Genomic DNA, 25,041 nt, shown 5'->3' with positions numbered 1-25,041 from the left:
GAGGCTTTGGGAGGTACTTAGGATTGGATGAGGTCAGGACAGAGGGAGCCCCATCGGCATTAGCAGCACTTTAGAAAGAGGGACCTGTGCCAGCATACGTGCTGTGTCCCAGCATACGTGCTGTGTCCCAGCATGTGATGCTCTGTGTCATGTTATAATGCAGTAAGAGGGCCCCCAGCGGATGCTGGGCAGACATCTGCACCATGGTCTTGGACTTCCCAGGTACCAGAACAATGAGCCAAATGAGCTTCTTTATAAATCACCCAGTCTTAGGTATTTTGCTGTAGCAACAGAAAACTAAGATAGTAGCATGCTTTACCCCCACACTACCATAGGGCTTTGTTCACTTAACACACCTATATATCTAGGAGAGAGATTGCCAAGGTCTATTTAATTTTTTATAACTGCTGTATCCTCTTATTATTCACAAAGGTGATCCTTTCTCAGTCTGGAGAGCCATAGGCCTTCACTTTTATAATAAGCCCTAAGAGTCCACATGTATCATAACCAAGTACCTCACAACAACTGCAATTCCCCACACTTCCATAGTTATCAGCCTGGGCCTGAGAGAGCTTGACACTCACAGTACCTTTGAGGAACTTGGGAAACAATTTATCATGAGCCACTGCCCTAAAATACATTCAGTGTATGTGGCCTGTGCCCTGAATTCAGCGGTGGTTGGTCTTTTTTAATGGTTCTCCTTTAAAGAGCAAGGTCTTCTGAGAAAGACGGCAGTTAAGGTGGAGCACCTGCGGCTGATCTTGCTCCTGTCCTGATGTGGCCAAGGGGCACTGTGCAGCAGTGGGGTGAATGCGCACTGGTGGTGACTCTCACTACCTCTCAGTTGTCCTGAAGCCTTGTGGATCTCTGGCTAATTTTGGGCCTTGAGACAGTCTGCTCTTAGGATATTTCTGCTTGTGAGAAACTTTAAAATTTCCCAGGTCCCAGGGGCCGGCACTGTGGTGCAGTAGGTTAATCCATTGCGGCATCAGCATCCCATATGGGCGCCAGTTTGAGTCCCAGCTGCTCTTCTTCCAATCTGGTTCTCTGCTGAGGCCTGGGAAAGCAGTAGAAGATGTCCCACATCCTTGGGTCCCTGCACCTGTGTGGGAGACCTGGAAGAAGCTCCTGGCTCTTGGCTTTGGATTGGCACATCTGTAGCCTTTGCTGTTATTTGGGAATGAGCCAGTGGAAGAAAGACCTTTCTTTCTGTCTCTTCTGCCTCTCACTGTCTGTAACTCTTCCTCTCAAATAAGTAAATAAAAATCTTTTAAAAAAATAAAATTTCCCAGGTCCAAATGGCCTCTAGAGGAAGAAATTTCACTAACCTGTTGTGATCTCTTGTTGTTGCTCCTGCAGAAGCTGCTTCTACTTCTTCCTGATTTAAGTATTTATTTGAAAGACAGAGTTAGAGAGCGAGAGCGAGAGCTAGAGTGAGAGAGAGAGATTTTCTATCTGCTAGTTTACTCCCCAAATGGCTGCAACAACAAACAACAGCTGGGGTTGTACCAGGATGAAACCAGGAGCTGCTTCCGGGTCTCCCACGTGGATGCAGGGGCACAAGGACCTGCACCATTTTCTGCTGCCTTCCCAGGTGCATTAGGAGGGAATGGGATCAGAAGTGGAGCAGCTGGGACTTGAACCTGTGTCCACATGGGATGCTGGCACTGCAGGTGGCTTAGCCTGCTACAACACAGTGCTGGCCCCTTGCTCCTCCTTCTGGAGGTCCCCACGAGGCAGTAGATGTACTATTTGGTGTCACATCTGGCTACAGACTCAGCTTCAATGGCACAATCTATTAAGAGCATTTTGGGTGAACACTTAGTGCACTATCTGCTGAGCTTTAGGATCTTAGGCTATATTTCCTAATGAATCACATCGTGGGGTGCAGTGGAGGGGAATGAAGGGGCCATCTAAAATGCACTCAGCAATCTTGCTGCGTCATCTGTAGGGACAGACTGGGTGTTAGGCATTGAGGGAAGGGCACGGGGCTTTGTGGAGAAGGAAGGCTGAGTTTTCAGGATTCCTGACCTAATAGAAAACTGGGGGTGAGGGATGGACAGTGCCTTTTACTACACTCATTTCCAGGCAACCCCTAGAAGAGTGGGCCCAGGTCATCATGTAACCTTCAAACCAGGGTCCATCACAGTGGAATAGACGCACTTATTGGCCCCAATTCCTCCCCACTCCCTGATCCGCACACTTGCCATAGTTTCATTGTGGGAAGACTGTGGCTTGCTTTGGCCCATGTAATGAAGGAGCAATGAAGACATAGTGGTTCTGAGCCTAGGCTGGAGGGGCCGCGTGAGTTTCTGTGGCCCTCATGTGCTTCTGCCTTCACTGTGAGAAGAGCTGCTCTCGGGGAGCAGCTGCCTCGGTCAGCCTGGGCCCCAGAGTGAATACCCGTGGACCAGAGCCACCCTGGCTGATTGGCAGACCCATGTGAGAAGCAGAGCCAACCCTGCCAGCACAGCACTCGAGCAAAACTGTGGAAATGATCAGGCACACATGTCCTAGTTGTCCTTAGTCACCTGGGTTGACTGTCTCGTGCAGCTGAAGTATGAAAACAGGGGACAGGGGACAGGGTGAATCAAGAAACTAATGGTCATCTTGTTGAGATCCCATCTTGCTTAGTTCACTCTGCCCATTTGGCTAGAATCTGCCCAGGTGTTCTCCCTCCCCAAAATTCCTTTGGGTTAGTACTTTATGATTTTTGGGCCCATCTTGAACACTGTCCCTGTTATTTATAGCCTTGGACTTGTTAGGTTGCAATCCCTGGCTTTACCGCTTAGCTCTGCTCATTTACAATCCCAGGTGTCTTTGTTTTGTTCATTTAGAGTCTCAAAACTCTTATCTCCTTAATATTTTTTAGGTTCCAGGCTTTTTTGATTCTCAATTGCATGTCTCTTAAATGCAACCCTTTGCTTGTATAAGGCTTGCTCTCTGCACTTAATTTCAGTCGGCCTTTATGCAAAGTCTGCTTTAACAGCATGCAGGCTCAATGTTCATTAGAAACCCTTCTCCCCATCTTGTAGCCACCTGCCTTCACTTTCCATCCAAGTTCAACCTAACCTAGCTGGCTTTTCCTACCTGTATCACCACGACCTACAGAGCTGAAAGAATGGTGATTGTAACCCACTCTGTGTTTTTGGATGGTGTATGACATAGCGTTATTGTGACCATAGCTAACATTGATGAGGTTATAGGTTCAGGTGCTACAACAGAGACCCACACAAGGGTAGGTTAAAATAAAAGAGCAATTTTTGGCTCATGTGTCAGGGACCCAGGTACCTTTTATTGCTCTTCCTTCCTTGGGGGGGGGTTGCTCTCATCCACATGCAGATTTCGTACTCTTCATTTCCTACCAGCCTGCAAGCCCACACATCTACAGCGTGGGGCAAACCCTCTTTCCAGCAGTACCCGCCAACACTTAAAGCTTCAACTTGAAGCCCTGTTTCCGCTTCTGTTCCATCCTTGGGCATCTTCCTCTTCTTGAATGGGGTGCTGCTCCCTCCTGCATTCTCCAAGTTTCTGCAGAATCCCAATCCCACCAGGATGTCGGGAGCCACAGCCAGTGGCGCCTGTTGCCCTGGAGGTGGGAGGCCCTGGCTTTCAGGGTGAGAAGCTGTAAAGCAATGTTAACATTTTGCCTTCCAGACTTTGCCAGACACCAGTCCTCCTCACCCTGCTCTGTCTTTCCCACCCTCGTCTCCCTGCTGACCTCTAGCCTTGAAGTAGCCAGAGGGCCTCTGCTTTCTCCTGGCCTTCCCTATAACACCTCAGGAGTGTAGAGAGCACACAGAGCCTTGTTAAAGTAGGTGCCTGTGTCTTGGAGATTGACTCAGGACAGCTGGCATAGGGGATCCTCCAGGTGGAGGCATACGTCCATGTGTTGGGAGGGTGGATCCCCCTGACTCCATGGGAGCCTTCCAGACCATGTGGATGTGTGTCTTCATCTGGCTGCTCATTTGCATCCTTTACATCATTCTTTCTGATCAGTTGGCAAGACTAAGTGATTATTTTTCTGGATTCTAGCATGTGATTGTACCCAAAGAGGGATGTCACAGGAATCCGGATTTACAGCTACCCAGTCAGAAGCACAGGTGGCAGACTGGATTTTTGATTGGCACCTGAAGTAAGGTCAGCCTGTGCTTGTGTGACCTGACACTAGCTGCGTCATAATAGAATGGAATTATAGAATGCCTACTTGGCATTCACAGAGAATTGCAGAACTGCTTAGTGTGGGAACTGGCCACCCCCCCCCCCCAGCAGGGGTCTGAAGTGAAGTACTGAAGAGTGAGAGTAATAGTGGGAAAAATTGGTTTTTTTACCCTATGTGCAAGAGGTTTTACTATATATTTCCAAATTCTTTAACCCTTCTCTCTTCAAGAGATCGAATCATTGACTTCTTGACCATACTGTTGGTGGAGATAATGCCCTGTACTTCTGAGGCTAGTTTATAAAAAGTATCATCCATCTCTTTGTCCTCAGAACACTCCTTCCAAAAGGAGCCAGTCATCATGGTGTGAGGACACGTCACCAAATAGCATGTGGACAGGCCCCCTAATGGGAGACACTGAGGCATCCCTCCAATGGCCGGCACCAACTTCCCCTGAAGATGAGTGGGTGAACCACTTGGGAGGTAGATCTGCCAGCCTCAGTTAAGCTCTCTGATGCCTGCAGCTCTGGCTAATAGCTTAACATTTTGAGTGACCCAGAGCCAGAGGTGCCAAAGCTACCCCTGAATTCTTGACTTGGAGAAAATCTGAGTGGTAAATTTATATTGTTCTTACAGAGCATCAGATAAACCATAACTGTCTGACACAGGGTTAAGGCAGACAGACTTGAGACAAGCCTCTGAGATGGTGTATTAATTCATGATGCCTAGATCATGGTTGGGGACTTTGGCCCTAGGCTCTAAGTCTCCTCACTACCACAAGACATGCCGTGCCTACAAACTCATAGGTTTTCCTAGGTATAAACTTCCTTGACTCCCTGTCCCATAAAGGGGATGCTAGCATCACATTGAGCAGGGAGGAATTAGAGTTTTGGGGGAAGATGTACAACCAGAGCGATACAAGAGCAGACTCAGTCTCTCAGGTTTTCAAAGGTGCGTTAGGCTGGACTTAGCTTGCCTGTGTCTGCCATGGATAGAGTTCTATAGAGGAGACCTGCCCTGGAATGTACTACATGTTTAAAGAGGTGGCGAGGCAGAGGGCACATAGGCCATCATCAATGGAAACTGTCTGATGGTAGAAACTGTCTCACTAGAAAGGGGGAGCCTGTTTTCCCATTGTGCTCATGTGTCTTGAGCTATTTGTCTGCCAACAAGCTGAAAGGGGAATCCAAGCCCTGCTGCATTGCCCAACCTGTTAGATACCCAATCCCCAAGGTTGCTGCTGAGTCTGGACCTCCCAGTTGATCTCTCGCTCTCTCCATTTCTAGGCTATCAGCACTCTTGTAAGACTGAAGCTTGGTCACATCTTCTCTCTGCTTAAAACTGTCAGTAGTTCATCTTGTTTGGCCAAGTTAATGACCAGGTATGGTTCTCTGTCACATGTACAGCTTCATGAACTGTCTTCTACTCCTTGCACTCCATGTTCTAGAAGACTCACACAGTTTGATGCTTCTCTGCCCATGTGCCGTCCTCTGTTTAGAGTGCCTTTGCTTCCTCCTGGCAGCTAAAACAATGCCTTTCTTTCCCAGCTACTTTACTCCTTCCACACCTGCATCCCTTTCCACTCAACCTGGAGCCTGACTACTTGTTGGTACTGAGCTATCGTCATGTGCAACAAAACATGGATTCAGATGGTTGTCTTTCTTCTCAGTGTAGGAGCCCCATGAGTAAAGGGACCCTGCCCCAGTCAGCTCCCTCCCCAGCACAAGTTCCTCTTTCTCACACTGCCCTGGCCACCTATCTCCTCCTCTGAACCACTGCATTTCTTTTCTGTATCCCCTTTCCGTAGTCATCTGCTGCCTCTTTTCACCATCTTTTTAAAAGTGCTTCATTTCTCTCTGGCAGGTTTCATAGGAATCTGTGAGAACTTCATTGATGTAGTGGCATTGGTCTTCTGAGCTCAAGTTAGCCTGTCAGTAAGGTGGAGGTAGAAGCAGGTTTTGTGCCCCCTGGCCATGGGTTCCCATTTTCCCTTCCCGGTTACAGCCAGCGGTGTGCACCTGACCCTAGGGGTGATGACAGGTCATCAACAGCTGGCCAGGCTCTAGGGTAGGATACAAACTGAGCAATCCAGGACAAGCTGGGCAAAGCAGACTCTCACTCTTGGGAGTTTTTGTTTATGAATAACAATAGCCAAATTGAACGCCAGAGCTGCGCCTCAGTATGCTAATCATCCACCTGCGGTGCCAGCACACCGGGTTCTGTCCCGGTTGCTCCTCTTCCAGTCCAGCTCTCTGCTGTGGCCCGGGAATGCAGTGGAGGATGGCCCAAGTGCTTGGGACCTGCACCCACATGAGAGACCAGGAGAAGCACCTGGCTCCTGGCTTCGGATCAGCACAGTGCGCTGGCTGCAGTGGCCATTGGAGAGTGAACCAATGGTAAAGGAAGACCTTTCTCTCTGTCTCTCTCTCTCACTGTCCACTCTGCCGGTTAAAAAAAAAATAGCCAAATCGAGGAGAGAGTGCTTAGAAGAAACCAAATGCTACCAGCATCTTGTTCTCAGACTTCTGGCCTCCAGAACTGTGAGAAAAGCAATGTCTGCTTTAAGTTGCTTTATTATGGGAACTTTAGTAAAAATAATACAGGTAGTATACCCTCATATGTGTTCTTCCATTTATCTTCAAGTGTGTTCTTCAGATTATCAAGTAATATGTAAATAAAAAAGTAATGTTGATGACATTGAAAAAGCTATTATATTAAAAATATGGTGGGCTTATTTTTATTATTGAGACTAATAAGATTTACTCAATTTGAGACTGTATTACATAAAAACATTATCTAAGCCTCACATTGTGTACCATGTTGTAAATGCTGTAAGTAAGCCAAAATAGGAACCTGCAGCTGTCTGGAATCCCCATCCAGACTCCAGGAAGCCCAAAAGTCTCTATTGTGATTTCTCCCTGTTTATATCCAACACTCGCATTCATATCAACATCCCCCTCCCCCAGTTATAAAATGTGACCAGCGTGGGGGCATTTCTGTGACCCTACTGCCTAGTACTGTACCTGTGCCTAGCTGGTGCTCAGTGAACAGTAGCAGCCACCGTCTTTTCCCATCAGTGTGATCATCGCTGCTGTCGCCACTTTGGTGGCAACCCTGGTTGTTCCTTTCTTTCTTTTTCTTCTTCTTTTTTTAAAGATTATTTATTTGACAAAGTCACAGAGCGAGGGAGAGAAAGAGAGAGCTCTTCCATCCTCTGGCTTACTCCCCAAATGGCTGCAAAGGTTGGAGCTGGGCCAGTCCAAAGCCAGGAGTGAGCAGTCAGGAGCTTTTTCCGGGTCTCTCACATGGGTGCAGAGGCATCTTGGACCATCTTCTACTGCTTTCCCATGCCATAGCAGAGAGCTGGATTGAAAGAGGAGCAGCTGGGACTAGAACCAGCACCCATATGGGATGCCAGCACCGCAGATGGAGGCTTAGCCTACTATGCCACAGCACTGGCCCTGGTTGTTCTTTTTCTCTATCCCTGTGCCCTGCAGCCAGGTCCCAGAGGCTTTGGAGTCTAACAGCCCTGGGTTAAAATCCTAACTTTTCTCCTGGTTCCTGGCTTCAGATTGGCATAGCTCCAGGCATTGAGGCCAATTGGGGAGTGATGAAAGACCTCTCTCTCTCTCTCTCTCTCTCTCTCTCTCTCTCTGCCTCTCCTCTTTCTGTGTAACTCTAAACTTTCTTTTTTTTATTAAACTTTTATTTAATGAATATAAATTTCCAAAGTACAGCTCATGGGTTACAATGGCTTCCCCCTCCCAAAACTTCCCTCCCACCCACAACCCTCCCTTTTCCCGCTTCCTCTCCCCTTCCAATCACATCATGATTCATTTTCAATTCTCTTTATATACAAAAGATCAGTTTAGTATAAATTAGGTAACGATTTCAACAGTTTGCCCCCATATAGCAACACAAAGTGAAAAAAAAATACTGTTGGAGTACTAGTTATAGCATTAAATAAGAGTGTACAGCACATTAAAGGCAGAGATCCTACATATTATTTTTTTTTAAAAAAATTAATTAATTTTCTATGCCATTTCCAATTTAACACCAGGTTTTTTTTTTCATTTCCAATTATCTTTATATACAGAAGATCGATTCAGTATATAATTAATAAAGATCTCATCAGTTTTTACCCACGCAGAAACATAAAGTGTAAAAATACTGTTTCAGTACTAGTTATAGCATCACTGCACATTAGACAACACATTAAGGACAGATCCCGCATGGGATGTAAGTACACAGTGACTCCTGTTGCTGAGTTAACAATTTGACACTCCTGTTCATGGCGTCAGTAATCTCCCTAGGCTCTAGTCATGAGTTGCCAGGGCTATCATGGCTTTCATGGAATATCAAGCAACAAGTAACAAATAAATTTCCTTTAGTATGACAGAAAGTGTAATTCTGAATCAGTTCAAAATCATGAATTAATTAGAGCACCAATTTCCTTTCAAATGGTTTGAAAGGGCATCTTTTTTTCTGGTATTGAATGAAGTTAGAAAAATGGGACTAAGTAATTAACACACAATTATTCTTAGGTGTTTAAATTTTAACTGAAAAGTGATCCCGGTTAAATATGAGAGTGGGAAAAAGAGAGGGAGGAGATGTACAATTGGGGACATGCTCAATCGGACTTGAACCAAATGATGGAGTTAGAAACGTACCAGGGGATTCCAATACAATCCCATCAAGGTGGCATGTACCAATGCCATCTCACTAGTCCAAGTGATCAGTTTCAGTTCACAATTGATCACACTGATAGGTCTAAGAGTCAAAGGGATCACACAAACAACTCTAGTGTCTGCTAATACTAACTGATAGAATCAAAAAGGGAAAAAACGATCCAACGTGGGAAGCGGGATACACAGCAGACTCATAGAATGGCAGATGTCTTAAATAGCACTCTGGCCTCAGAATCAGCCCTTAAGGCATTCGGATCTGGCTGAAGAGCCCATGAGAGTATTTTAGGCATAAAAAGCCAAGACACTGTGGCAAAACAAAAGAAGAAGAAGAAGAAGAAGAAGAAGAAGAAGAAGAAGAAGAAGAAGAAGAAGAAGAAGAAGAAGAAGAAGAAGAAGAAGAAGAAGAAGAAGAAGAAGAAGAAGACCTAAATGAAAGATCTCTGCGAGTGAGTTCCTAGTGGAAAGAACGGGGCCATCAAAGAAGGAGGTACCTTTCTCTGAAGGGAGGAGAGAACTTCCACTTTGACTATGACCCTGTCAGAATAAGATCAAAGTCAGCGAACCCTAAAGGCTTCCATAGCCTTGGCAACTCATGACTAGAGCCTAGGGAGATTACGGACGCCATAAACAAGAGTGTCAAATTGTTAAGTCAGCCACAGGAGTCACTGTGTACTTACTTCTCATGTGGGATCTGTCCTTAATTTATGGTCCAATGTGAAGTGATGCAATAACTAGTACTAAAATAGTATTTTTACACTTTGTGTTTCTGTGTGGGTGCAAGCTGATGAAATCTTTACTTAGTATATACTGAATCGATTGTCTGTATATAAAGATAATTGAAAATGGAAAAAAAAACAACCTGGTGTTAAATTGGAAATTGCATAGAAAAATAATCAATTTTTTAAAAAATATCATGTAAGATCTCTGTCTTTAATGTGCTGTACACTGTTATTTAATACTATAACTAGTACTCCAACAGTATTTTTTCACTTTGTGTTGCTATGTGGGGGCAAACTGTTGAAATCTTTACTTAATATATACTAAACTGATCTTCTGTATATAAAGAGAATTGAAAATGAAAAAAAAATAGGACTAAACCAGGGAAGGTGTGAAAATGTGAGTGTTCTTTTGAATATTAGACATTAAAAATGGAGATGACAGCTTTGCTCCTTGTTTCAAATGGATGAAGACTATGAACGTTCATCTAATCAATTCTTCTACTCCCAGGGAAGTTTACCACCACAATCTATCAAGATCTATAGTTGTGTATGTCATTTATGAAGGTTCTAACAGTGAGACTATTAGGAGAGGTTGCAAGAAGGGTTAGTATCTCCAGAAGGTCAAATACAAGACCAAAGCTTTACAGTTTAGGTAAAAACTGAATATCAGACATTATCAAATGCAAATTTTATTACCCCACTGACTATATAGGTAATAGCTAACCAGGGAATGTTTTCCTTTCCTAGAGATTTATCCTGCCATAAAGTAGAGTCTATCGAAAGACGTGCATTTGAGTCACTCCCTTTTTTGCAGTCTATGTAAGTTACAATTTCATCACATTTGGAATTTTAATAAATATTCACTGTTCACCTTGAAATAGGGTTAAGATTCCACTTTACATTTGTAGTAGAAGGTTACTAAAATTCTGTAACAGGTCCTTTTCCTCTCTAGCAAAAATACTATCAGATACAAAGGTCAAAGTGAATCCCGCAGAGCAGTGCTTCTCAGCCAGCAGGAGTTTGCATTTAGGTAACATTTTGCAGCCCTGCACGTGCTGTTGGCACCCAGTGGGCCAAGGCCAGCCTGCTGTTAAGCCACCTACTATGGACATAACAACCTCCATAAGAAAAGCATTATCGAGTCCAAAATGTCAATAGCATTCAAGTTGTGAAACTCTGTTCCAGAGAAATAAAGATCACACAGTACAAGTATGTCATGTAATATGAAAATGATATGATGCAATTTAATATAAATGTGCAAGTATAATTCAGAAGCCAAATCTTCCAGTACCAGTAAATTCTTTAGTGTGTAGATAAAATGCGGAAGTATTGTTTCATCTATAAAAATTAGAATCACTCCTGAAAGAAGAGTATTCTTAAAATATATCTTTTTTTCTTCTTCATCTTCTTTGCCTTATGTCCTTCTTTGCAGAAATCTTGGTTGCAATTTACTGACAGAACTGAGCTTTGGGACATTTCAGGCATGGAATGGAATGCAGTTTTTCAACAATGTGTAAGTGAAATAGATGATGAATATATATTTAAAAACCATTTATGTGTAGAAATTGTATACAGTTATGGTTATCTGGGTATTAAGCCATGTATTATAAACTCTGCAAAGAAGGTCTTCATTTCCATTCATTTTTTTTTTCAAAATCTAACACCAAGTACTCTGGGAGAAAAACATTCTTGTGCTTTCTCAGGGTTACCTGCTTTTAAATCATAATGCAAAAATAATTCCTGGGACCCAGCAAAGGGCACGTCTCTCCCCATCACCCAGATCATGAGCTTTTTCTGAAATGTATTTAGCTCTCAATTTATAAATTATCTGTGGATACTAAGAACCTTTGAAATAGGAAGGGGGTGGTGTATATGTTAAATTGTAGTATAAAAAATAAGAAAAAGCACTGCTCTAGCCTAATCCCACATGTTCTGTCCTGACTAAACTGCAATAGAAAGTGAGTTTTATTCCCTTTCAGCTCTATAATTCTGTGATGTTCAATGGCCTGAGGGAATTTTAGATTCAAGATAAAGATTCTCCACTAAACCTGACGTTGAAAGACTATCCACCTGTTCTGTGCTTCAGAATCCCAGTCAAACACAATACATTTTGGTTATGATGGAAGGTTTTAGGATGTGTTGGGGATGGACCAACAGTGCCTGCAGATCTTGAGGAAGAACACTGAGAGTCTGTTTTTCCTTCACCCACACACCGGGGAGCTGGTTCCTGGAGCCCCCACACCAAGTGGTTTTGGTAGCATCAGTAAAAATGGCCTCAACATATGTCATTGCGTTAGATTCCCTCCTAAGGGGCTGAGTTCCAGTACAGTTTTCTGTAGACAACACATGGAGAAAATCTGTGGAATCACAGTGGATGAAAAGTAATGAATTCATTTAATAATATTCACTGAGTGCCAGGCCCACTGAGTGCCAAGTGCTGTATTAAGTGCTGGGGGTACAAATTGGAATGGGACAGAAGTTTTGTCTCCAAGAGACTTTCATGCCAGTAGGGGGAAGTTGGACATTGATGGGAAAATGAGTGACAGCCATGCTAGCATCTTCACAGCAAGGCAAGAGAGGAGTTGAAAAAGTAGGAGCACAGAGTTAGGGATGGCGCACAGTGGATGAGGCACTGGTTCATTTATCTCAAGATTCTGTGTCCATCTTAAGCAAAAGAAAAAAAGCATTTGCTTCATGGTGATGCAAAACCCAGAGCTAGCTGGTATTGGAAACTACTCTTATCATGCAATCTGAACATATCTAACTCATGGTTACTTCAAAAATGGGCATAATGGCTGTAATACACCATGTGTGTGTTGGGAGCTGGTCTTCTTTATTTGGGAACATATTCTTTTATTAGACAAAGCTAATCTGCTTCAAGGAAACTTTTGCTATCCTGAGATGAAAGCCTACTGCCTCTCTTCTCAAAGGCATGTTGCCCCAGGAAGACACCAGTAATCTTATGACCAAAGACTAGGGTTTTTAAAGTGAAAACAATCCTGTTCACTGCATTACAGAGTCCAGAAAAGAGTTCCAGCTGAGCTGGATTCATCATGAACTGCAGCCTAAGCTTCAAGGCTTTACGCTTGCACGTGCCCCTTCCAAGGTCCTGGGAGGGGCTGGAGCAATTTTTATATTCATAATTTTGCATGTTTCATTATAAGGGATTCCCCAAATTAGGTAAGGCTCAGGCTCAGCAAAATCCGCATTCACCCTTAGTTTGCACGTACTACAGGCAGTCCAGTAAATAGTCTTCTGAATGAAGCCTCTGTGTAAAAACAGCAGTGTGGTAGGATCAGTCTATTGTGAATATGAAATCTACCTCAAAGACATGCCAAGAGCTTACCAGTGACATAACACTCTATGAACAGTAATACTCATCAAATCTTTCAGCTGAAATCAGAAATGAAATATATTATGGAAAATCAGCAGTAATTGATAATTCTAAACATTAAGTACACTTTATTTCTTCTGCTTCATTCATGTACATTAAGTCTTAACCCAATGGCTTCTTTCTAAAAAATGTTTTAGTTACTTCATTGTTTCTCACAATACAAGTTTCATAGTTTAGTAATGGAAGGACTCTAGAGTGTAGAGAGCTGCAGTCTTATCCAGACAGAGCACATCCACATGCTCACTCGTCTGTTACTCACAAGCACTGTGGGTGACTAGGAGGAGAGTCCAGGCTTTCTCCCTCCTCGGGTATTCGCCCCACTGTTGACACTGTAGGTGAGCTGGGTGTGGTCGTACACTGAAGGTCAGCCATGGGCATCACTTCCTTCAGGCAAGCTGTGGATGCACCTGCATTTGCACACTGCTGGCACGGTCATCCCTCTGTGGTGTGTCCTGGAATCCAAACAGCATCTCCCCAAACTCAGAGAGAGGCATAAACCTTACAGATGAAGAGAACAACTCAGGCCTGCCCTTTGGGGTATTTTGTAAAGGTTCACAAGTTTTCACATTGTCACTTCCTGCAACTATTACACTTTTCTTCTCATAGTCTTTTCATCTGCACCATATTCTCATCTGTGTAGCAAGAGATCTTCTTTTCTCTTAAGGTAATTCTTCCTCTGCTCCATACGCTTTTCTTAAAGTATTCTCTTCATTGGCTTTAGTTTTTTTTTTCTTTTACTTTTTTCTTTAAGATTTATTCATTTATTTGAAATTCAGAGGCAAGGCTGGTGCTGTGGCACAGCAGGTTAATGCCTGGCCTGAAGCACCAGCATCCCATATGGGTGCCGGTTTGAGACCTGGATGCTCCACTTCCCATCCAGCTCTCTGCTATGGCCTGGGAAAGCAGTGGAAGATGGCCCAAGTCCTTGGGCCCCTGCACCTCTCTCCCTCTCTCTACCTCTTCTCTCTCTGTGTAACTCTGACCTTCAAATAAATAAATCAAGGAAGGAAGGAAGGAAGGAAGGAAGGAAGGAAGGCATTACAGAGAGGTGATAAGGGGGTCTTCCATCCACTGGTTTACTCCCCAAGTGGCCAGAATAACTGGAGCTGAGCTAGCTGATCCAATGCCAGGAGCCAGGAGCTTATTCCAGGTCTCCCACATGGGTGCAGGGGTCCAAGGACTTGGGCCATCTTCCACTGATTTTCCAGGGCATAGCAGAGAGCTGGATCAGAAGTGGAGGAATGGGGACTCAAACCAACATCCCATATGGGATGCTGGCAATGCAGGCAGTACCTTTACCCGCTACACCACAGCACTGGCCCCCACCATATACATCTTTAATTCCTCCTTTTATTAGGTTATTACATTTTAGGCACTATACTAAGTACTTACACAAGTGAGATAACATGACGACCGCACAACAGTGCTTGGAAAATGGTACATGATTATACAGGTGCTTCCATCTTCCCAACAACTCTTGCCATTTAGAAATGATGACCCCTATTGTGTGGATGAGGGAGATTAAACTGAGTAACTTGGTTACTTAGTTCATGCTGTTAATAAGTGATACAACTACTTAGGAACTTTGTGAGAAATTGTCTGTGCAGCTCTTTGTTCCCTGGTGAACAAGAGCTGAAGGAGGGCAACTTCGCCTTTTTGTGCATTCTATCGTTTTTTTAAAGATTTATTTATTTATTGAAAGTCAGAGTTACAAAAAGAGCAAAGGAAAGGCAGAGAGAGAAAGAGAGAGAGAGAGAGAGAGAGAGAGAGAGAGAGACCTTCCATCGATGGTTCACTCCCAAACTGGCCACAATGGTGGGAGCTGTGCTGACCTGAAGCCAGGAGCCAGGAGATACTTCCAGATCTCCCACGCAGATGCAGGGGCCCAAGGACTTGGGCCACCTTCTACTGCTTTCCCAGGACATAGTAGAGAGCTGGATCAGAAGTAGAGCAGGGGGGGAGAGCCAAGATGGCAGATAGTGAGGACGTGCGCCTTAGTTTGGGAAAATAAAGTTTCATAAAAGTGGAATTACTGTAGCCTCAGGAAAAGACTCAAGAAAAAAACTGCAGGGGAAATGCTTCCGGATCTAGTGGATGTGGCACAGAGGACCTACAGGGAGCCCACCGCATGTAAAACCAACCGCGGGAGACGAGCCGAGCTGCGGGAGACGAGCCACAGAATCTCGCCAGCGCGGGACCCAACGGAGGGTAAGACAAAGACCTCAGAAACCTGAGACATTGGGGGGGGGGGGGAAACAGAGGCCTCTCCCTTCACTCACCAAGCAAAACAAAGAGCACCGCCATTTTACATATGTAAAGCACAGCCAAACTCAGTAACTTTAGCAAAACAGAACACATTGAGGGCTGCATAAACTCTTTGTGTGGTCCCAGGGGTAGATCAAACGAATACTCACAGAGGCCAGATTTCAACTACCCTCAATTCCACTCCCAACTGAGTCAAAAAAAGAGAGAGAGAGAGCGATCCAGCAAGGAGCAAGGGAGTGAACAATCTGGGAGAGTCGGTCTTTGCAAGGCTTAAACCTGAAGAATCAAGCATAGCTCTCTGGCCACACCCATCACAGCCTCTAAGGATCCAACAAAGCAGACAGCTCACTTAGAGGCATAGTATAACGAGAAAAAAAAACACCAGAGCAAAAAAAAAAAAAACCATAAATTATCTCCAACATGCCAAAAAACAAACATAGAAGCCGAGGTAATAAGAGCAAGGAAGACACTATGATGCCCCCAAATGAACAAGACACGCCAATGCAAGATTATGAAGATGAAGAGATAGAGGAAATGCAAGAAGCAGATCTCAAAAAATTGAGAAGAACATTAAGAAGTTCTCAAAAACAAATTCTTGAACTACAGAAATACTTAATGGACAAGATAGAAAATGAAATATTAAGGAGGAATCAAAATGAAATGAAACAACTAGTAGAACATGAAACAGTGATAGTGACAAAAAACCACAATGAAATGAAGAACTCAATAGATCAAATGGCAAACACATTAGAGAGCCTTAAAAACAGAATGGGTGAAGCAGAAGAGAGAATATCGGAATTAGAAGACAGAGAACAGGAAAGGAAACAGTCAAATCAAAGAAAAGAAGAAGAAATCAGAAATCTAAAAAATACTGTCAGGAATCTACAGGATACTATTAAAAAACCCAACATTCGGGTTCTAGGAGTTCCTGAAGCATGGAAAGGGAGAAAGGATTAGAAGGCCTTTTTAGTGAGATACTAACAGAAAATTTCCCAGGTTTGGAGAAGGACAGAGACATCCTAGTACAGGAAGCTCGTAACTCTAAACTTTCAAATAAATAAATCTTTAAAAAAAATACTAGCAGTTTTGGATGTGTGACTTTGGGCAGGTCACTGCCATGCCTTGAGCCCTGTTTCTTTATCTGTCAAATAATGTTAAAGGCATTTGCTCCCATGGATTGCTGGGATACGTGATACAAAAATTTAAAATGCTTGACATAGAGCCTGGCAAAAAGTAGGAAAATCCTGAATGGCAGTGGCTGCTGCCACAGCCCAATGGTTTTTGTTTTAAAAAGATTTATTTATTTATTTTAAAGGCAGAGAGAGAGAGAGAGAGAGAGAGGGAGGGAGGGAGGGAGGGAGAGAGAGAGAGAGGTTTTCCATCAACTGGTTCACTCCCCAGTTGGCTGCAATGGCCCAAGCTGAGTTGATCCAAAGCCAGGAGCCAGGAGCTTCTTCTGGGTCTCCCACATGGGATCAGGGGCCCAATGACTTGGGCCATGTTGCACTGCTTTCCCAGGCCATAGCAGAGAGCTCGATCAGAAGTGGAGCAGCTGGGCCTTGAACCAGCTCCCATATGGGAGGCCAGCACTGCAGGTGGCAGCTTTACCCGCTATGCCACAGCGCCAGCCTCTGCACATTGTTATTAGTACCATTTTGTCTCAGGAATATTGGTTGCTTGCTGAAGTGTTTCTCAATCCCAGTGACGAACTTTGGACAGTGACTTGGGAGGTATTATGATCCAAATATTCTGACCACCCCAAGACCCTCCGAGACCGACCAGAGGAAGTGGGTCCTCTGTGAGCCGGAGGTCTAGTCCCCCTCTGTTGACTGGTTCTCAGTGATCCAGGGGAGAGAAAGCACCAGAACACCTGGTATTTGATTTAAAAGTCTGTGCCTTGAGGATGAGTTTTTGGGTTCTTGGAGACTGACAGGTTTAAATAGATGAGTTCTCAATACTGCTCTATTTCATGGAGGAAGAGAGGTGAGAGTTCTTGCTGGTGCTGTGCCCCTGTGGAGGGCTTGACTCCCTCCAAGGCTTCTAGAAGTGGTCCTGCTTTTCTTGCCTGTGGCCTCTGTTACTGCATATAGTAAATATTTGACAACATTTTAATTTCTCACCACCTGGCTCGAATTGCTTATGAATATCACACCCATGAATGTAAGAAAATAAGTATTTTATAAGCACCACTGAGGTGCCAATATCAGAAAATAGGACTTGCAGGTGACAGAGGCGGGTCACTCCATGTTTTCCTCGGGGGCTTCGCTCTCTTCACCTTCTGCCAAGGACTCTGGAGGTGGCATCTTTTCAGCGGGGCCCTCGCTGAGCTCCCTGTGAGAAGAGAGCAGAGCAAGGCTTCCCCTCCTGCCTCTCTCCCCGCCTCCCCAAGCTCGGTACGGTGAAGTGGCCCTGTCACGTACCCTGCATCCTTGTCGAAAAGCTCTTCCTTTATGGAAGGCTCCTTGTACAGGGGCAAGTCCTCGGCTTTCTTGCGTGTGCCACCGAAAGGACTGAGCAGATGCCTCAGCCAGAGTGGCCACCTCAGCTGGAAAAAGCCCTAGGAAAGAGAAAAAGACATGTGAATTGCGCATTTTCCCTGCTGTCTCTGGCCACACACTGCAGCCTCCTCCCATTTACCTGAGTCTCATCTTCCGAACACTTTTTAGGCTCTCATTCGTAAAAGCTCCTTGGGGAAAAACACACACAAGACCATTAGAGACTAGTGCCATTGTTCACTTCTCACAGTGTGCATCTCCGGTCTTCCTGGGATGACACATGCACCTCAGCCATCACTGCAGTGAGCAGTCACTACAAGCCGGGGTCTCAGACACAATTCCCAGGGCGCTGGGCTTCCAGGAGCCCTCTGTCCGCACAGACCTGCAGTGTCTCTGGGGAGACTTTTGTCTGTCATCAGTCCCAGTGCCTTTCTTAGCCAAGTATGCTTGTGCAGTGGACACACTGCACCACCACCCCGGGCAGAAGTATTTTCTCTCTCCAGAGGCATTTGACACCTGCCCCTTTAGGATTGAGCCTCACAAGCATCATTCACTGGGGTGTAGGGAGAACATTCTTGTGTTTCCATAGCTGCTCTAGTCCCCTATAAATTGAATCCTATGAAGCAATGCCCGAGTCCAATAGCAACGTTACCCAGCTCATAGATTTTTCTCACTGCAGGGTGTTTGTCACTGATGGAAGATGGAGTTGTGAAACCACTTTAAAGTACAAAACCAGCGTGGAAATACAAGGTACCCTTTTTGAATATGATTAAAACAGAAAGAGAGTGCATTGTTTTAGCAACTGTTTGTGTCTACAGAGTGTGTGGGTATGGATTTGCAATAGAAATTGTAGCGCACAGCCCAAGCTCACTATGACCAAGGGAGAAGTCCCTGACTGGGGAGGAACCATCCTCTCTGTGATACTCAGTGGCAGTGTGACTATGGGACTAGGTATTGTCCCTTTCTCCTTTTATTTCCTTACCATAACAGGGAGAGACAAAAGGTCTGAGAAGGTGTGAATAAAAGACATAGGCAGCGGGGGTCTGGAAACAGTAAGTTGACAAGGTAAGTTTTCCAGCCACCTCATATGTTTTACTCTCCAGTAGCCTTGAGGACGACATTCCCCCTTCCCCCAGTGTGATGTGACTTTCCATAGCCCTTCTCTGAGCCTCTGGGAAGGCCTCTGGACTGGTCAGATGCCCACCAGCAGCAGGGACAGCACAGCCAAAGCCCCTCCCTAGCTGCTGTGTCTCAGAAGGACCCCTGACAGCACATGTCTCCATGTGGGTCCCGTCTCCCCAGCCGTGGCTGAGGACCAGTTTTGCTGGAATCAGGCAAAACATTCAGATGGGTAGTCTTCTGCCTCTGGCAACGTCCTCATTCTAAAGTGAGCAGGTTTAAATAGAGGAGTTCTAAGTACTCCTCTACTTCTAAAATTCTAATGTAACAATTGTCAGACTGATACTTACGTTGAAGCTTTTTCTATGTCTTCTCTTCCTCTTCCTCTATGAGAGTAAATCTGTTTTGTAAGGAAAAGCAATCATTATTCACCATAATGATACTATCTCCAAATTGTTTACCTTCCCTTTCCTCCTCTAAAAGCCTTGCCTGCCCAATAAGATAACTTTTTTTGAGGACAAGAATTCTGTCTTGTTAATAGTTCTCACTCTTCCACAGTCCTTGGTCTTGAATGCCTCTGGGTCTTAATACATTCTATTGAGAGCCATTCATCAATGAGTCCTCTTAAAAGTGGAATGGGAGTGCAACATCATGCATTTAATATATATAAATTTGGGAACATGGAAGTTGTAGTCCTTAAACAAAATTAAAAAAATCTGGAAGAAAACAAAGTGGAGTAGAAGGAAACACCCTTAACCTGCTGAAAGTATGGACCAGAAACCTAAACAATGGTGTTTTAAAGGCAAGAACAGGAGTAGGATACTTATTAGACTGCTACTAGTCATCATTGTTGAAAAGGCTGAAATCAGTGCAATAAAAAAATAAATGGGGTATAATTACTGCAAAGGAAGAGACAAAACTGTCAACATTTGCATAGGAGATGGTGGACAACCTAACAAAAAGCCCAAGATAATCAGCTGGCATTTTGTTGGACAAAACGTGTGGGTTTGGGGAGGTGACTAGGTGCTGAGTCAGGAGAGCAGTACAGTGGATCTCCTGTTTGTTTCGACCCACCAGTGACTAGAGGGAAAATGGAGTACAGAGCCCTTCTGTAATAGCAATAGAAAGTAATAAACTGTCTTGGAATAAACTCAACGAAAGTTGTATAAGATTTATGTGATGAGGATGCTCTTCTGAAGCCCATAAAATGTCATGTTTCTAGGGTAGCATAAAGAAGCCAGTTCTCAAATTAATCTACAAATTCAATGCAACTTAACTCAAACCCCAAGAAAACTTTTTACAAAAACCAAGAAGCTGCCATCCTTTAGGGAAAAATATATGAGAAAAACTACTAAATTTATGAAAAAAGATTAGAGAGCAGGAGCTTGCCCTGCACTGAAACTGTGTAGTGTTAGGGTGGGCACTGCCCATGCTGGTCTCTTTCTCATCTCCTCTGTGCTGTTATCACTTACTTCTTGAGCCTAGACATGTCTTTTAAAAAACTTTCATTGAAGATATACAGATTTCATGGATACAGATTCAGGAACATAGTGGTGCTTTCCACCTTACCCTCCCTCCCACCCATACTCCCATCCCTTATTCTTCCCCCTATTTCCATTCTTATTTTTTATGAAGATCTATTTTCAGTTAACATTATACTCCTAAGATTAACCCTACACTAAGTAAAATGTTCAACAAATAATATGAAGAAAAAAATTCACTGTTCTTCAACAGTCCAGACAAGGGCTATTTAAAATCATACATCTCAGGGATTTTTCAGTATGGTGGCATAAGGAGGCAGCTTGCTTCTCTAGTCTAGGGGTGGATAGTTTAAAAAAGTGGAAAGAGGGCAATCTCAGGGAAGGTTTAGGGGGAAAATGGTAGAGGAAACTCCATGCAAATTGGATGGACACTGTGGACCTATGTGGAGGGTGTGGACTTGCACAGTTTGAGATCCCAGCAGCTGAGAGCCTCAGCACCAGCTTTGGAATGAGGTGAGACCATACTGCAGCAGCTCAAGCCACTGGCAATAAAGCTGTGCGAAAAGCCTGGCATGGGTCTGGCTTGGAGCCCTGTGGAGGTGGTGTACCTGCCAACCTAGAGCAAAAAAAAAGAGGGGGGTTTCATGTTTCTCTCTCCCTGACCACAGGCACTTGCATGCTGTAACTAGCCAAGAGAGGCACCATTTTGTAGATATGTAACAACTGCTCGAGCTACTGACCGCGAACCCAGCAACCAACCTAGAGGAGATGCCGGACTCTGGGAGAATTGACAGGGGGCTGGGTGCTTGTGACTGTGGGAGCCTTGTGTGGTGGGACTGTGAAAACACTGGGCTGTGTGGGAGGGTGCAGGCAACCTCCATGGAGGGAACATATTTAGAGTAGCTTGATGCAGGAATCAGCTGCAGTGCATCAGCTGAACTTATTTAGACAAAGTCTTAGACATTGGAGCAGTAGGATGCTACGTAGATCTAATGTTTCTGTAAGATAATACTTTTGTCTTTTGGCTGCGTCCATTCTCCCAAGGGCAGTGACAGTTCCTAATCTCATCATTTCAGCAATGAGGAAAGAGTTCAGTGGTAGAAAAGAGTACATCAAATCCCTGACATAATTTTGGAGAACTTCTACCACTTTACTCTGGCTTTCTTACACTTAACCTCTCCAAATGTCCAGTCCCTTGTTATCTCGGTTCCAGTTGCACAGAGATTTCCTGAGAGTGGGGTTCCTTTAAAAAATCTGTGGAATGTGCTTTTCAAGGAAAAGAATAAAGTGCATCTCAGTCTTGGTGACTAAAGAGGAAGGTCAGCTCGTGGTACGTGGAAAGTGGCTTTGATGTTCGGTCTGTGGATTCCGAATCTATTACAAAGGAAGGATGCACTCTGGAAATCTGAACGAGTCGTCCTTACCTCAATGAGACAGAATATGATAACCAGCATCGTGACCACTCCGTCACAGATATTGCCACGATGAGCTTGTTGTGATAGCCATGATCTTGAGCTCCTTTTGCGAGCTAAGAAAGAGCACAGTTTAAAAAGACAGAATAAAGCGCTAGAAAATATGAATGCTAAATATTCAGATCCCCATTCTTCCAGGTGAGTGGCTTAAAAGATCTTAAAAGACCATACAAAATCTACTGTAATATTATAATCTTGGTATTACTCATTTTCTTCTACAGTGTATTAGGTCTGCCTCCTTCCCTAAAGGAACCAAGTGTCACCGTCTTGGCTAAACTTACATTACTGAGACAAGATCTGGACTGGGAGCCCCTGGTCTTCCCGTGTGGGGTCTCCTAAGTGATGGAAAGGTGCAGGTCTCCTGTCCTCACCTTACTCGACTCCTGCTCTTTCTGTCCACTCGGGGCTTCTGTACTCTCATTGATATAGGTCTCAGTCCTCCACTGCTCTGTATCCCATTCTTCCTTGGCTATCTTTTCTTCCTGCTGCTCACTGAGGAGCTTCACCAGGATGCCTGTTTTGGAGATGAGCTTGGCACAGGGCAGTTGCACCTGGGCCTCAGAGCAGTCCATTTTCAGAGTGCGGATGACGTGAGAAATGAGCCTTCTCACGTCAGTGTTGGGGATGAGGGGCTGTAGCTGCTGATTCAGCTGAATTTCAAACTGCTCCCCCTGGGACAGCATCACGGGGTAGGTGAAGCCTGCGGGCATGGTGGGGGCTTCAGTGCCCTCGCTGGGGTATTCCCACTGTGTTTCCTTGGTTTGGTCCACAGTCGGTATTAGGTTGAACTCGGTCCCAGCAGAATCTGTAAAAGACCTGCCCAGGATGTGTTTCTTCAGGAAAGAGGAGGCTGCAGCCTCATGTTCCTTTCTGAGCAAGCGCTCCATGTGCAAGGAGTTTCTGAGTAACTCCCTGGGCCTCTGAGCCACTTGAAGCTCCTTCAGCTCCCTGGAGCCTGCTCTCCCAAGCCTTCTTCCCCCGATGCTCTCTGCAAAGGGCCAGGTGCCCTGTCTCCTCCCGAGTCTCTTCCTCGTCTCCTGGAGGTGCCTTTTGATAAGCCCTTTGGCCCCTTGATGACTTTGTTCACTCTCTGCAGCCTGTACCCCACACTGGGCATGGTTGCCAGGCTGTTCTGCTGTGACGGCGCAGTTTCTGATTTCTTTAGGAGGATTTGAGGGTTAAATTGAGGACCTAACAGGATAGGCTGCATAAGCATGGCTTTTTTCCTTCTTAACCTCACCAATTTTTCCTTGAATTTCTTCATCCAACAAATTCTCTAGGAAATAGAGCTTTCTCAACTTATTTCTGTAAGGACGAGAGGGCCTTCTTATGTGGGTTTTCATGTAGCTCAGGGACTTATCTCTCTCTTGCACATTTGAAGAAAGCAGTTTAATGTATGGTAATAATGTTGATTCTACATTTTGTAGATTTTCCTCTGAGAAATAAGGCAATAGATAAATCAGTGCACTAATAACGTCACTTCCATCGTTGAAGTCCGGCTGTTCACTCATGTGGCATGGGAAGTCCACGCTGTTTCTCTCTGATACTGGGTTCTCTGGCTCAATAGTCAGCTCCTTGCTGGTGTTGTTCTTCTGGGCTTGCAATATCTTCGTGAATGCCCCCTTTGGGGTCCCTATGGATGCTTCTTCAACTGTCAAAAAAAGAAGAGGCTGCTTTTTGGTACAGAAGACTGATGGGACAGCTTTATGTCAGTCCACAGCCCGACACTCTGATCAATTAAATTAGGAGTCAAATCCAATATTTGGGGTACCATTGAGACTTTAGAGAGAAAAGTAAAGCCAAACTCAAACCTACGAAATGGCAACAAAAAAGGAGAAAAAGATATTTTTGAGAGTGGCATTCAGAAGAGTACCTGGTTCCCTGACACATGAGCCAAAAATTGCTCTTTTATTTTAACCTACCCTTGTGTGGGTCTCTGTTGTAGCAGCTGAACCTATAACCTCATCAATGTTAGCTATGGTCACAATAACGCTATGTCATACACCATCCAAAAACACAGAGTGGGTTACAATCACCATTCTTTCAGCTCTGTAGGTCATGGTGATACAGGTAGGAAAAAGCCAGCTAGGTTAGGTTGAACTTGGGTGGAAAGTGAAGGCAGGTGGCTACAAGATGGGGAGAAGGGTTTCTAATGAACATTGAGCCTGCATGCTGTTAAAGCAGACTTTGCATAAAGGCCAACTGAAATTAAGTGCAGAGAGTAAGCCTTATACAAGCAAAGGGTTGCATTTAAGAGACATGCAATTGAGAATCAAAAAAGCCTGGAACCTAAAAAATATTAAGGAGATAAGAGTTTTGAGACTCTAAATGAACAAAACAAAGACACCTGGGATTGTAAATGAGCAGAGCTAAGCGGTAAAGCCAGGGATTGCAACCTAACAAGTCCAAGGCTATAAATAACAGGGACAGTGTTCAAGATGGGCCCAAAAATCATAAAGTACTAACCCAAAGGAATTTTGGGGAGGGAGAACACCTGGGCAGATTCTAGCCAAATGGGCAGAGTGAACTAAGCAAGATGGGATCTCAACAAGATGACCATTAGTTTCTTGATTCACCCTGTCCCCTGTCCCCTGTTTTCATACTTCAGCTGCACGAGACAGTCAACCCGGGTGACTAAGGACAACTAGGACACATGTGCCTGATCATTTCCACAGTTTTGCTCGAGTGCTGTGCTGGCAGGGTTGGCTCTGCTTCTCACATGGGTCTGCCAATCAGCCAGGGTGGCTCTGGTCCACGGGTATTCACTCTGGGGCCCAGGCTGGCCGAGGCCAGTTATAGAACCACCAGTTAAAGAACCTCCTACAGATGTTACTCCCACCTTTTTGACAACAGGGGTGCTCAGTACTTTACGCCAGGCTGATTTTGAGGCCCATAACATTCTCAGTGAGTCTGGATATGCTGGGAAAATCAGCCAGATGCCAGTGATTTTGACACCACTGCATTTTGATCGGGACCCACTTCAGGAGCAGCCTTCATGCCAGAGATCTGTGGTTATTCGAACCTTTATTACTAGTGACTTTATGACGGGTGTCCCTGCAACGCCTGGCAGTGAAATCCCTGTGGAGGTGGTGTTAAAGATGGTCACTGAGATTAAGAAGATTCCTGGTATTTCTCGAATTATGTATGACTTAACATCAAAGCCCCCGGGAACTACTGAGTGGGAGTAATAAACTTCTTGTTTATTACTTGTTATTCTTGTTTATTATAAACTTCTCACAGTGAAGGCAG

The 25,041-nt window shown here is 44.6% G+C and overlaps 1 protein-coding gene across 1 annotated transcript; it reads right to left on the bottom strand.

Annotated features, from left to right (window-relative positions):
* Nucleotides 1–17,462: 17,462 nt before the first annotated feature.
* LOC133746942 (leucine-rich repeat-containing protein 37A-like) lies at nucleotides 17,463–23,852 on the bottom strand. Its single transcript, XM_062175144.1, is given in 9 exon segments — nucleotides 17,463–17,556; nucleotides 17,646–17,782; nucleotides 18,703–18,763; nucleotides 19,190–19,239; nucleotides 21,655–21,785; nucleotides 21,788–21,848; nucleotides 22,164–22,457; nucleotides 23,211–23,443; nucleotides 23,798–23,852. Coding segments are annotated over 9 exon segments (1,116 nt in total).
* Nucleotides 23,853–25,041: the final 1,189 nt, after the last annotated feature.

The sequence above is a fragment of the Lepus europaeus genome, chromosome 18 (assembly GCF_033115175.1).
Source record: "Lepus europaeus isolate LE1 chromosome 18, mLepTim1.pri, whole genome shotgun sequence".
NCBI lineage: Eukaryota > Metazoa > Chordata > Mammalia > Lagomorpha > Leporidae > Lepus > Lepus europaeus.
The sequence above is the reverse complement of the archived record's forward strand: the minus strand, read 5'-3'. Positions and strand labels throughout refer to the sequence as shown.